General features: G+C 50.1%; 1 protein-coding gene across 3 annotated transcripts in view; it reads right to left on the minus strand.

Annotated features, from left to right (window-relative positions):
• Nucleotides 1-2,174: 2,174 nt before the first annotated feature.
• RUFY1 (RUN and FYVE domain containing 1) overlaps nucleotides 2,175-12,001 on the minus strand; it is a 58,451-nt gene continuing 48,624 nt past the window's right edge. For 2 of the 3 annotated variants that reach the window (XM_020886831.2, XM_020886833.2), the window contains exons 13-18: nucleotides 11,062-11,181; nucleotides 10,268-10,397; nucleotides 8,149-8,243; nucleotides 5,475-5,523; nucleotides 3,698-3,775; nucleotides 2,175-2,791 (exon numbers count right to left, since the gene is read on the minus strand). In XM_020886831.2, coding sequence (XP_020742490.2) covers nucleotides 2,645-2,791; nucleotides 3,698-3,775; nucleotides 5,475-5,523; nucleotides 8,149-8,243; nucleotides 10,268-10,397; nucleotides 11,062-11,181 — 619 coding nt within the window. In that variant the 3' untranslated portion in view covers nucleotides 2,175-2,644. The remainder of the gene's footprint in view (nucleotides 2,792-3,697; nucleotides 3,776-5,474; nucleotides 5,524-8,148; nucleotides 8,244-10,267; nucleotides 10,398-11,061; nucleotides 11,182-12,001) is intronic. The other variant, XM_020886832.2, reaches the window with a different exon arrangement.

Consider the following 12,001-nt stretch of genomic DNA (forward strand, 5'->3'; position numbering starts at 1 on the left):
AACTATCAGGTACTTCTGAGAACAAACAAATGATTAGTTTAACTCTGTAACTGAAATCTTTATTGTAGGTAAAAATGGCATTTGCTAGGAAAGTAGTAAGCAATACAGGTATAGTTCTAGAATTACCTTTAGACACTTAGCACTGGTAATTTGGGAATTTCCACTCACTCATCATCCCTCTAATAGAAATTAAGTTTGCTGCATTGAGGTTAGAATTTAGAATTGGGGCTGTGAACATAGGCTTGTGCTGTTCAAAGCCATTTTTTTTTTCTTGCTGACAGTGCTGAAGGTATGATTAGTATGGTGAATGTAGAAAAACTGCTTAGAATGGTAGCACTTCTTGAAGACTGCAGTTGGCAGCACTACACGAAGATACATTGAAGGACTCTGCAGATCCTCTTGCCCTTCCACATGCTCTGAAAACGGTGCATACCTTCAGTTGGGTTGGGGATACAGAAGTATTCTAATGTTACATAAATTGTCTTCTGCAGGCTCAGAGTTTTCTGGGGTTGCACTGTTAGAGCATTGGTGTTCTAAACCTAGTAATGCCCTTGAGATCTTTACTTGGTCTGTGTCTGGGGACATCAGGCACAAGGAGTGTTCCTTCATCCTCCCTGGTCCTTAGTTTTTTTTCTAAACAAAGAACATCTTTGTTGAAACTTGAAAAAATACCTAGAAACATTGTGTTTCTTTGGAACACTGTACTCCATGGACCAGCATTATCACCTGAGAGTTTGTTAGGAAAGGTCAGAGTCTTCAAACTTGGTGTCATTTATCACGATCCTTACCCCTCTACAGTCTGCATTTAAGCTGGAGAAACACTGCCTTCTGTCTGTCCCTCGTTGTTTGCCCAAGTAAGGGGAAGTCTGCCAAACCAGAAACAGGGCTCCAAAGTTCAGGTGCATAATGGATATCTTAAATTCTTTCCATGCAGCTACTTTGCATGCAGTCTCCAGCACTGGCATCCTCTGAATAACGCTTGGGGCATAGGGGCAGGGGCAGCTTTTAGAAATGAGGATGATAAAGAGCACTTGGTGTAGTGGTGTGAACTGTCAGAACGGTCTTGAAGGAGGGAGGTACCCCGTTCCCCTTCTGTGTGCAGATGAGACACAGGCTGAGACGTGACTTGCCTAAGGCTCCCCAGCAGGTTGGAGTAAAAATTGGGTACACTGAAAACGGTACAAATCTAATGCTAGACCAGTTGGGGAAGTGTGGTATGTGAACTTTGGGAAAAGCTGGGTCCTGAATGAGGTTAAGAAAGCTGCTCAGATTAAGTTAGGGAAGAGGAGAAAGTCCCTTTTTTGCTGCCATGTGCTTCCTTAGTTCAGTTCACCCAGTCATGTCTGACTCTTTGCAACCCCATGGACTGTAGCCTACCAGGCTCCTCCATCCGTGGGATTTTCCAGGCTATAGTACTGGAGTGGGTTGCCATTCAAAAATGTGCACTTTACGGAATGAAGGTAGCTTTGAAGCAGGGCACACAGTTTTGGACCTCACGTCACTGAACCTTCCATATTTCTCATCCGTAACAGGTGTGTTTAGGGGAGCAGATGTGGAATCATCCAGGCTGTGGGTGTGCCTTGTGCTAGGACAGTACAGAAGGAAGAGAGCCAGGCTCTCAAGCAGAGGCTGGACAGCCACGGTCAGAACACTAGCGGGAAGTGGACACGGGCACTGGAAAGAGGCCTTGTATGCAGATGGACTGACCTGCAGATGGATTATAGTGCTTGTTACACTTCTGTAACCTGAATACTCAAGGCCATTAACTGGTGGAGGGAAGTTAGGGGTGTGTGTGTGCACGTGTGTATGCAAGCATGTGTTCAGGTGGGAATCCAGAGGAAGGCTCTGAGCCAGTTTTCCACAGCCCACAAATACCTTGAAATCCAAAATGACTGCCTGGCAGTGTTTCCCTACAGGTGCCTCCATCTGTAATTAACTACACTAACTCCCTATTAGATAAAGGAATACATTCTGAGCTTTGGCGAGATACTTACGCTATGCCTGTTGAAATTTAACAGCTCAGCTTATCCTTTATTCAGCTGGGCAGCAGCCTGCACCCCAGAACCCAGCAGGCTCAGGCCTCTACCTCAGGTGCAGCCACCCTCACTGAGGGCCTCTAGTCGTGAAATGGGGGTTGTCCTGGGCATCCTGTGAAGCTGACATAAGCTCCTTCATTATTTATACCAGAATGAAAAATAGAGTTTTATTGCAGGGCTAATGATGGATATTCACAAGGGTGTGAATTTCTTGACTCTGAAGCAGGGAAGGCATGCTGGGGTGGTGGGGAGGAAAAGGAACTGATTACTACAACTAGTTGGGTTGTTGCAAAAGAGGTTAATTCTTTGGAAATTGAAAAATGATAATAGCAAAATCATGAAGTTACATCTGAACCAAAGCCGGCGGTGTCAAGTGAGAATGTCAATCCAGAGGAGTTGATTCCATACAACTTGGAGAGGAGAGGCACAAGCAGCTTCCAGGCCCGTGTGCTGCGTCCAGAGGGCCAGCAGCCCGGCTTGGGAACCAACCTTCCAAGTCCCTGACTGACTCAAGACGCAGAGAGTTGGGCACTGTTCTGAGGCTGCCCACAGACATGAAGACAGGCTGGCAGCTGGTCGAGAAAGCAGGCCCTGCCGAGGCCCCTGCCTCAGGAGCTGGTGGAGGAGGAGCACCGCTGCAGGAGCAGGGTGTGGCAGCCGTCGCACACCCGGACTGGCCTGGGGTAGGAGGGCAGGGCCAGCTCACTGCTGGAGCACGAGCTGCAGAAGATGTGGCCACAGTTCCGGCAGTGGTGCTGCAGGGCGGAGAAGAGGCAGTCAGGGAGTCTGCTGTGCTGCCGGGGTCTGCACACCCGCTCGAGCTCACCACCTTCTGAAGCTCAGTACTCTAGAAACCCCGCCTCCAGAGGCATGTATCCTTTTGAAAGGGGTTCTTTTAGACCTAGTGTTTCTACATTTCTGTTCCTGTAAAATCCATGGAGTGTTGGAGGGGGTGTCCAATGGCATGAATAAGGTTCTTTTTCTTCGTGTTTTATTGGACTTGACAACTCTGTCAGTTGGCAGTCAATGATACGAGTGCCTGGGTATGTTCCCTGTAATTGCTGCATTCCATGGTGGTGACCCAAGGTTTCTTTAGCCTGCCACTCATGAGAAGTCCTTTAATAAAGGCTCTCTATTTTGTATGACATCTATATCTTGCCCTGCCCAACTGGTCAATCAAGGCCTGGTCAACCTTGGACTGAAGGCTGGGCCCAAGAACTGTTCCTGGAACCTGAAGGCGGGCTACACAGGCAGAGGTAGATTCACTGGGTGCAAGTGCCCTGCCCAGATTGCCACCTGGATGCCTGTCTTAAGACTTACTGCCCATAGGTTCCCTGTAGATTCTGGTTTTGCCTAACTAGGCCAGATTTTGGTCCTGTTGCTCTCAAAGAATTTTCAGCTTATACACACACACCTAGACCACTTCTGCAAATAAGCAGCCCCAACTCCCAAATCACTGACAGGACTGTGGTGGAAACAAGGCCTGTGATAATGGGCTGAGGTCCCTGAAGGGGGGTAGGCTGGAAAGTCATCTGCCGGCAGACCAGTGAGCATGAACCCAATGCAGCGGGACTAGTCCTACGGGCCTTCTCCAGAACCAGGGCCCAGGCAGGGTACCAACTTAGTCCCTGGGCGAGCAAGTGGAGGGCTACCCCACATACCTTTCTCCGGGAAATGGAGAACTCCTTTTCACACTGCTTACAGTGTGTTGCTTCATCATCTTTCAGCCAAGTGTGGCCCTGAGGAAGGAAGAACACACAATCCTATTTTATGGCTTGGCTCCCGATGAGCCTTTAGCTATGTTCATCCTTTAGCCCAGCATCCACCGTCCCTAATAGCACCTGGTTTGCTTTTGAGGGACTGCCTCTTCTGCACTAGAAGTGGTCCCGGATTGTCCCCTGACCCTGACCACAGCTGGAGCTCATGTGCTGCAGCCTACCTGCCCTGTGGCCTCCTTGTCGCTGCAGGTTGCCAGATTCTCCATCCTCACATTAACCTGAGACTCTTCCAGTCCCTTTCACCAAGTGCCCTAGGACTGAGGTGATCAGAATCAGGGTCTGGTGCTTGTAACTCCAACCCTGGCTGAGACATCATGCAAACTGCCCCCTAAACTGGCAGAAGGAAGACGGGCCAACCCTGGCAGCTAGACTAGAAAATCTGTGGCAGCAGTCCCCACTGAGAAAGAAGGCCAACGTGCTGCGGAGACGGGAGGTGCTTCTCCATACACACTGACGTCCTGATTGTCAGAGCTTCGTGGGGAAGCAGAGGAGGCCACTGAAGCTTAGAGAGATGCCTTTCTGGAGGTCTTTCTAAGGGAAAACAGATATGCGTTTGCTCGTTTGGACTGAGCTGTTCAAAGGTCAAGCGCCCCAGGCACTTTAATGGCGCCTTGGCTTCTGTTGACTATTACTTTGCTGACGACACAGATAGCACTGGGAGGTGCATGAGAGGCCCGCCAGGCTTCCAGCCTGGGGTCCCACAGCTCCAGGAAGCTCTAAGGTCCCATTTTACAACTCATCCTCCCTCTAGCACCGTCAGCTGACACTTTGCGCAAACGCTTGTTTATATCTGCAGGGGATAAAACCAGCTCACAGCAGTGACATCTAAGGAGCTCTTCAGTCTACAAGGGAGGATAAAATAAAACTGAACTGCAAGTCCAGGCTGCTCTTAGTTGCGGAGGCAATTTGCTGCTTCTGACCTGAGGCGGCCTGGTGGTCAAGGGCCTAGAGACATAAGGGTCTCTGCCTCAGCACGTGCCGCAGGGTGCCTTGGGAAGAGGCTGTCTGTACACTGCTGCCAGAGCAGGGCTGAGGCTGAGGGTCAGAAACTCCTGCCCTCTCCTACTCCACTCTCGGCCTCAGCAGGCCAGCTCAGCACCACACTGGGTCACCGGGACCACATGTTCCTGCTCTCTTAAGTGGCCTGTGCCATTCTGCCCTCCCCAGAATGGTTCAGAAACTTGGCTCAGCTGAGGGTGTAAGTGGTCCCCGGAAATGGCACTTTTATGGGCCAATGTGGCCTCTAGCACCTCACCTGGAGGGAAAGGTCTTACTCTGATCATTAAAAAAAAAAAAGGCAACCTGGATCTACTTCTGCCACTTTTCATTTCCTTCATTAGGGCACTGATGATCTAGGTCTAATGTCAAACTGCAGCTGACAGCGGGAAAACCAGAACCGGAGGACCTCAGTTCCCCCAGGACCAGCTTAGGCCCTGCCGCTTGTCCGCATCACCACCTCACCATCTCACCATCACCAGGGCCTAGATACACAGCTCTGCGCAGCATTTTTTTTAACCTGTAAATAAGTGATGGGAGCCAGGAACCAACCACATATTCTCACCCGACTGTTGTGAGAAAACCCAATAGCATGCTAATATATTAGCATGAGCTGACTGATAGCTACTAGTAGTGATTCTTAATAACACTAACAGTCCAGTACCTTCAGTGCCTTATTTACTTCTTTGATGTCTTCCATCTTCAGCTTTGACCTTAAAAAGAGAAGAGAGAAATTCACAGCCTCACTAAGAGGGACTTTCAAGCTCTCATGAAGTAAATCCACAATAACTTTTTGGCTTTGTTAGGGCAACAAGACTGTAAGAGAGGAACGTGATAACATGAGTTCTTATAGAACAACTTGTTTCCACCTTTTTTATAATCCCGGAGTCATCTCACTGTATTGGCTCATTTCTGGGGCAGTCTTGAGGCTGAGCCTCTGGACTGAATCTGACCCAAGATATAAACTATTGAGTTGCGGCAAGGATTTAAAAAGGCTTTGAAATAGCTGCAATCATTTAAAACACTGAGAATTACCTCATAAAAGCCCATGTTTCTGGCTTCTCCGAGCAACTACCCCCGCCTGTGGCGTGTGCGAGGAGCAGGTGCGCGCCCCTCAGCGTAGGCCTCGCACTAGACCCTTTCTTGCTGCCTGCTCTCTCTAGACTGATTGTTCTTGTTCCATTCTCATTAGCTGGTGGAAGAAGAATTCCTTAGTTCTCCACATAGAAGACAGGACCGAACACGGTCTAAAATGGCAGAGTTAAACCAGATAAAGCAAAACACTGTACATGTCAAAGCCCTTTTTTAAAAGCTGGGGTTAGCTTAAACTGTCACTGGATTAGTCTAACCTAAGTGTCAGACAGGCAAGGCTCTGAGTCACAGGTTAGACTTCTACGGAAGGATAAGGAAACCAAACATCAAAGCCTTTGAAAGAAAACCCCCTGTGGCCTCCAGGAATGCTTGCAGGGGCTCCTCCCCTCCCCTGCCCGCTACAGGGCTACAGAAGCAGGCGAGTAGACAGACAGGGCCAGAGGCTGCCTGAGACGGGCAAGGTCAAGACGGTAGCCTCAACATACAAGAACTTCCCTGGGAAATACAATTTGAGAATCCAGATGTTCCCCAGATAAAACTGGGCACCTGTGTCTGCAGCTGGTAGAGGCATCTGAGAGTAGCTTTCCCGTCTCTGCCGCCCGGTGTGGGCTTGCAGGAAGAGGGGAATGGGGAGGAAATGCGAGTCTGGCCGGCTCCACTGACACACCCCGCTGGGAAGGGCACTGACCGTGGGCTGGGCAGCAGCGCCGCGAGGCTGCTAAGGGCAGGGGTGCCTTTCCAAGGCCAGAGTCTGTCTGCTTTTCCGAGGCCTCTGCCTCACTGGGAGTGTGTCTCTGACTCTGCCGTTTGTCCAATGTGAAGAGGACAGGCAGAAGAAAGATGGGACTAGCCCTGTGAGAAGGGGGAGGGCGCCCTGAGGATGCCTCCCTCTCCCTCTCTCTAAATGCCACTCAAATCCAAGAAGCTAGCACCACGCCAGCTTCCACAGCTGGTTCTCGGCAGCCTCAGGGAGCCCTCAGAGCTGGCCGGGGCTCTGAACGTGGGGCAGACAGCCGGCCTTGTCTGCTCTCCGAGGGCTCCCCTCAGATGGGGCCAGCAGCACGGCACACTCCGCCTGAGAGGGACCAGCGGCCCTGAGCTGGTCTAGAAAGATCCGGCGAATGGGAGAGGATGGCAAATGGGCAGCATCTTCACGTTAAACTCCTGAAAAGACCACCTTCTCATCAGCCATAACATCCCTCCCTACACTGTTGTGGGCCAGCCCACCACACTGCTGGAGACCTTCCAGCTTTGCAGACAGAAAACTCCCAAGCCTGTGCACACACGTGCACTCCCTCAGTGGCCCTGGTTTCCTCTCCTGTGAGCCCCCGTCTCTGGTCACAGCGTGCCCTGCGCCGGGCCTCAGCCGGCTCCGCTGCCCACTGAGCCTGCACCAGACTCAGGGGGGAGCCGTGAGTCCACCTGGGATCTCTGTGGACTGACGGGAAAGAGGAAGGCTCGTTTCTCTGACAGACAGCCCTGCTGGGCACCCGGGTGGGGCCAGACCCACCTCGAGGCGCGTGGCAGAGGAGGGAGGCAGACACGGACAGCTGGTGACTCTTTGCTTAAGCCAGTCTGAACTGGATTTCTGTCACTAGCCGCCAAAAGAGCTGTGACTTGAGGAGAAAAAGCTACCCACTTCGTTTAAAAATGCAACAGTCACACAAACGGGCAAGTCACACCGTCCACAGTGTGACCGAGCAAACTGTCCAGAGCAGCCTGGCAGGACTGGGACGCCAGGGAGACCTGTTCAGTCAGAGGGCAGACAGCGCCGCAGAGGGCACACTCCCATAGCATCCCCGCTGGCGGCAGACAGACGGCCTCTGGCGGAGGCGAGCATACCGGCTCCAGGGAGGGAAGTGGCGCCAGGCTTGTACTGTGGCAGGCCCACAGTCTCAGGCCACAGCACTCCCTCGAGCTAAACACACAACCCTCTATCACCTACCTGGTTCCCCTGGGACACAAGACACTCAGTTTGTGACCGTGAGACTTCCGGTCACCACAAAAGGCTGTTCCCGATGAATTAATCAACCCAAACCAGTGCTGTGTCCTGAAGCCTGACTTCCTGGGCAGGGGCTTCCCCTTGAAGAGCTGGCAAGCCTCCCTGATTGCCCTTCCCTCCTTGGACAAAAGGACACAGGCTTGGGACTCGAGGGATGCAGTGGGGAGGCTGGTGTGACCCTCTAGGGGGAGGTGGGCCCAGTGGCCCTGATGCGGGTGGCAGACAAGGGGAGTGGGTTTCTTACTGGCTGAGGTGCAGACCCATTTCCTGGAGGGCTTGTTCCTGCTCATCACAGATCTTCTGTAACTCTGCCTTCTCGTCCTGGAGCTCCCGCAGCTCCTAAAACAAACAAACCAGATGCCTGACACAGAACTCAAAGTCCTTTTTTTTAAAAAAAGGTTTAGTCATCACAGGGACAAGCAGGTCAGAATGTTTTTCTTTTTTTCCTTTTTTTTATTTTGGTCATGTTGCATGGCATGCAGGGTCTTAGTTCCCTGACCAGGGACTGAACCTTCACCCCTCTGCTGTGGAAGCATGGAGTCTTAGCCACTGGACCACCAGTGAAGTCACTAGAATGTTTTGTAAGAGCAAGCAACAGTTTTGTTGTATCAATCTCATTCACAACAGGGTTATTTCCAGTTTCTCTAGAATGGACAACTGGAAGGGAAGTGCTTCATGAGTGGCTCTGCAGTGTGGAATGTAGGGCAGGAAACATTCAAAACAGATTGGCACAGAGCAAAAAAAGTTTTTTCTGTTTCTGTTAAAAGACAGATTTGTATCAGGGAAAGCTAGTTTAGGAATAAATTTTTTTGGGAAGAGCTGGTCAAAATTTTCTGAAAATAAATGAGCAAGGCTGATGAACGCCAAGATCTGGGATCTCCTACATGGCCCTGAGGGTGGCAAGCCCTTCCAGGGGCCCTGAGCCAAGGAGCGAAGCTCAGCAGGGACGATGCTGACGATTGTAAACTGGGGCTGGTGAGGGCAGAGACGAAGACCTGGAAAAGTAACTTGGGTTTTCAGGGCTGATCCCATGGCAAGCAGTAGGGCTTACGGCCTGAGTGGTGGGCAGGTCCCACTTCAGCCACCCCTGGGCCTTCTGCCCCGGAGACCGTTTAACACGGGCTCACAAGGGCATGCTAAGACTTCCCGGTGAGATCAGATACGCTGTTATGTTTCTTCTGCAGGGTGTGTGTAATTTGAAGTGAAGGGGAGTGTTCCATCATGAAGAACTTTCTAGAAGTCCTTTCCTCCCATCTCTGAGCTTGAGTGGCTCCTGGAAGCGCTCTCCTCACTAGCAAGCCCCACGCTGGGCCTAGCAGGCTCTCCCATGAGAGACTCTAGCTACTTCCCAATAGAAATCAAAGGGCTTTTATCTCAGACTGCAGTGGTGCCCATCACTGTGCTCAATGAGACAAAACCCGTGTCTGGGAACCGCCCCAGCGGCACGGGAAGGCCGTGTGGGGCCGCCAAGCCCTCCCTTCCCTGCCGCCACATGCTGGGCACGCAGCCCTCCTCTCTGGCCTTGCACTGGGACGGCCCCTCACACTTCCGGGCGGCTCTGCATGGCTGGCCCTTGCTCACCACTCAGTTCTCTGCTTAACCATCTCTCTTCCCAGGCCACCCTCCAGCCCGGTGTGGGGACACGCTCCTCTGTGCTCATCTTCATCGCCCTCGTCACTGAGTCTCTCTGGTCTGCTCGATGGCTTATGATCTGTCTTTGCTTTTCCCCCGGAAGCAGAGGCTCTGAGGATGTGGGAACAGTGTCCCGACCCGGAGCCGGCGAGTGCACAGCAGGGACGGACTCTGCAGCCGCAGACTGAAGAGTCACGCGTGCGTCTCACTTGCTGGCTGGGAGACTCTTGGGCAGGAGTTTCTGGAGATCTAGATGCTCTTTTTCTACCCAAGACAGTCCATCTTACCTTTTTTATTTTTTTATTTTTTTTATTTTAACTATTATTTATTCTAGAACGAGACTAGTGGAGGAAATGGTTTCAATGCCTGACCACAGTGATGTATTTATCACTTTTAGAAACTCTTTCCAGCACTGGTTACTACAAAAATAAAGTTAACACTTTTTAATATCCTTTTTTAAAAATGTACCTGTCTGTACTAGGTCTTAGTTGCAGCACATGGGATCTAGTTCCCTGTTCAGGGATCAAAGGCCCTCTTCACTGGCAGTGTGGAGTCTTAACCACTGGACCACCAGGGAAGTCCCAAAGTTAACCCTTTTTAACATGATGGTTCAGTTCAGTTCAGTTGCTCAGTCATGTCTGACTTTGCAACCCCATAGACTGCAGCACACCACGCTTCCTTGTCCTAACCTAACATGATGGTTAGGTGGTAGAAAAGGTGATGTATCTTACCTTTTTTAATCCTTCTACTTGTTGTAGCTCTGCTCGGAGTAAAGAGGAAGTGTCTTTCTCACGCTGTAACTCTCGCTGAAGAGCTTGTCTTTGTTCTTTTTCTGATTTCAGCTCTTTCTCTAGACTTGCGCTGTTTTTGCACAGTGAACTTGAGTTAGTCTCAATGAGCGATCTTCATGGAAACGCACAATCCACAACCCAAGTCACCACATAAGAAACAGGGGATTCACAGCAACCTGAATTGTGATGTGAGCATACAGACCCTTCCCCAAAGCACTGAAATAAGGCTCCCTCTCCTCCCAGGGCCATCTGCAGCTCCATAAGAAAGACCAGGAACACGTCAAGGAAAGCAGGCACAGGCACATATTTGACAGTTACACAAACGGAAAGGGGGGAAAAGAGCTCTAGCACTTGTGGCTGCACACACAGAACCTACTGCTGAGATGGAGACATTCATTCTGCAACATTTATCCTGCTTTTTAAAGGAGCCAGCTACCAGTGGAGGATACTGGGGGGCTGGGGACAAGGAAAAAGCTACTAAGGGGTGGCAGTGAGTTTCAGCTGAATCCTGATGCCTTTCTCACCAGCTGAGTAGCCTTGGGGACTATACTGAGCCCCCATGAAGTCATTTTTCCCATTTGTGAAGCGGGGAATAGACACCGCATCTCTCTTAATCCTAATCCTAGCCTTGCAGGGGTCACCTGTGAAGTGCGACACTGTCTGCCCCACCTGGGAGATGGCCTCCCCAGTCCCTGCCACACCACGAAGCCCCCTGCGGCCTCTGGGGCTCCTACCACTGCTCGTGAAGCTGGGCAAGCTGCTGCTGCAGGGCGCTGCTCCTGCCGCCGAGCTCCTGCCGCAGCTTGCGGCTCCGCTCCTCGGCCCCCTGCCTCGCCCTCTCCGAGAGCTGTAACCTAGACCAAAGGGACCAAATACTTGTAAGGAAAGGATCGCTCCTCACACTGACCATATGATTTCTGCATAGCCTTGCTAGCTTTTTTTTATTTTTAAAAATTAATATATGATAAAATTGACTCCTTTGTGTGTATAATTCTATGAGTTTTTAGCATAGGCATAAATTCATGTAAGCATTACCACAATCCATTCTAACAGGTGACATAAACTATTTACATCACCCCACAAAACGCCTTAGCACTGCCCCTTTGAGTCACACCTCTCCATCCCGAATGTTATATATTAATACACAGAATTATATTTCACAAAATCTTTTGAGACTGCCTTCTTTCTTTCAGCATATCTTTGAGATCAATCCAAGTTTTTGTGTGTATTAGTGGTCATTCCTTTTTATGGCTGGGTAGAATTTCATTGCGTAGATGTCCCGTTTATCCATTTGCTTGATGAAGGACATCTGAGTTGCTTCTAGATTTTGGCAATTATGAATAGAGATGCTATAAGCATTTGTGTACAGGTTTTTTTTGTGAACATGGGTTTTCACTCCTTTTGGGCAGTCAGGAATGGGATTATTGGATCATATGATAGGAGTATGTTTGGCTTTTTTCAGAGACTATTTTCCAAAGCGCATTCCCACTAGTAATGTATGAGTGTTCTGCTTGTTTTGTAGCCTCACCAGCATCTGGTACTGTCATTAAAAAAAGATTTAATTGTTCTAATAGGTGTGCAGTGGCATCTCATTGTGATTTTAACATGTACTTCCCTAATGGCTAATGCTGAACAATTTTTTTAAATGAAAATATAGTTGATTTTGGAAGAAAA

Source organism: Odocoileus virginianus, chromosome 3, assembly GCF_023699985.2.
Source record: "Odocoileus virginianus isolate 20LAN1187 ecotype Illinois chromosome 3, Ovbor_1.2, whole genome shotgun sequence".
Taxonomy (NCBI): domain Eukaryota; kingdom Metazoa; phylum Chordata; class Mammalia; order Artiodactyla; family Cervidae; genus Odocoileus; species Odocoileus virginianus.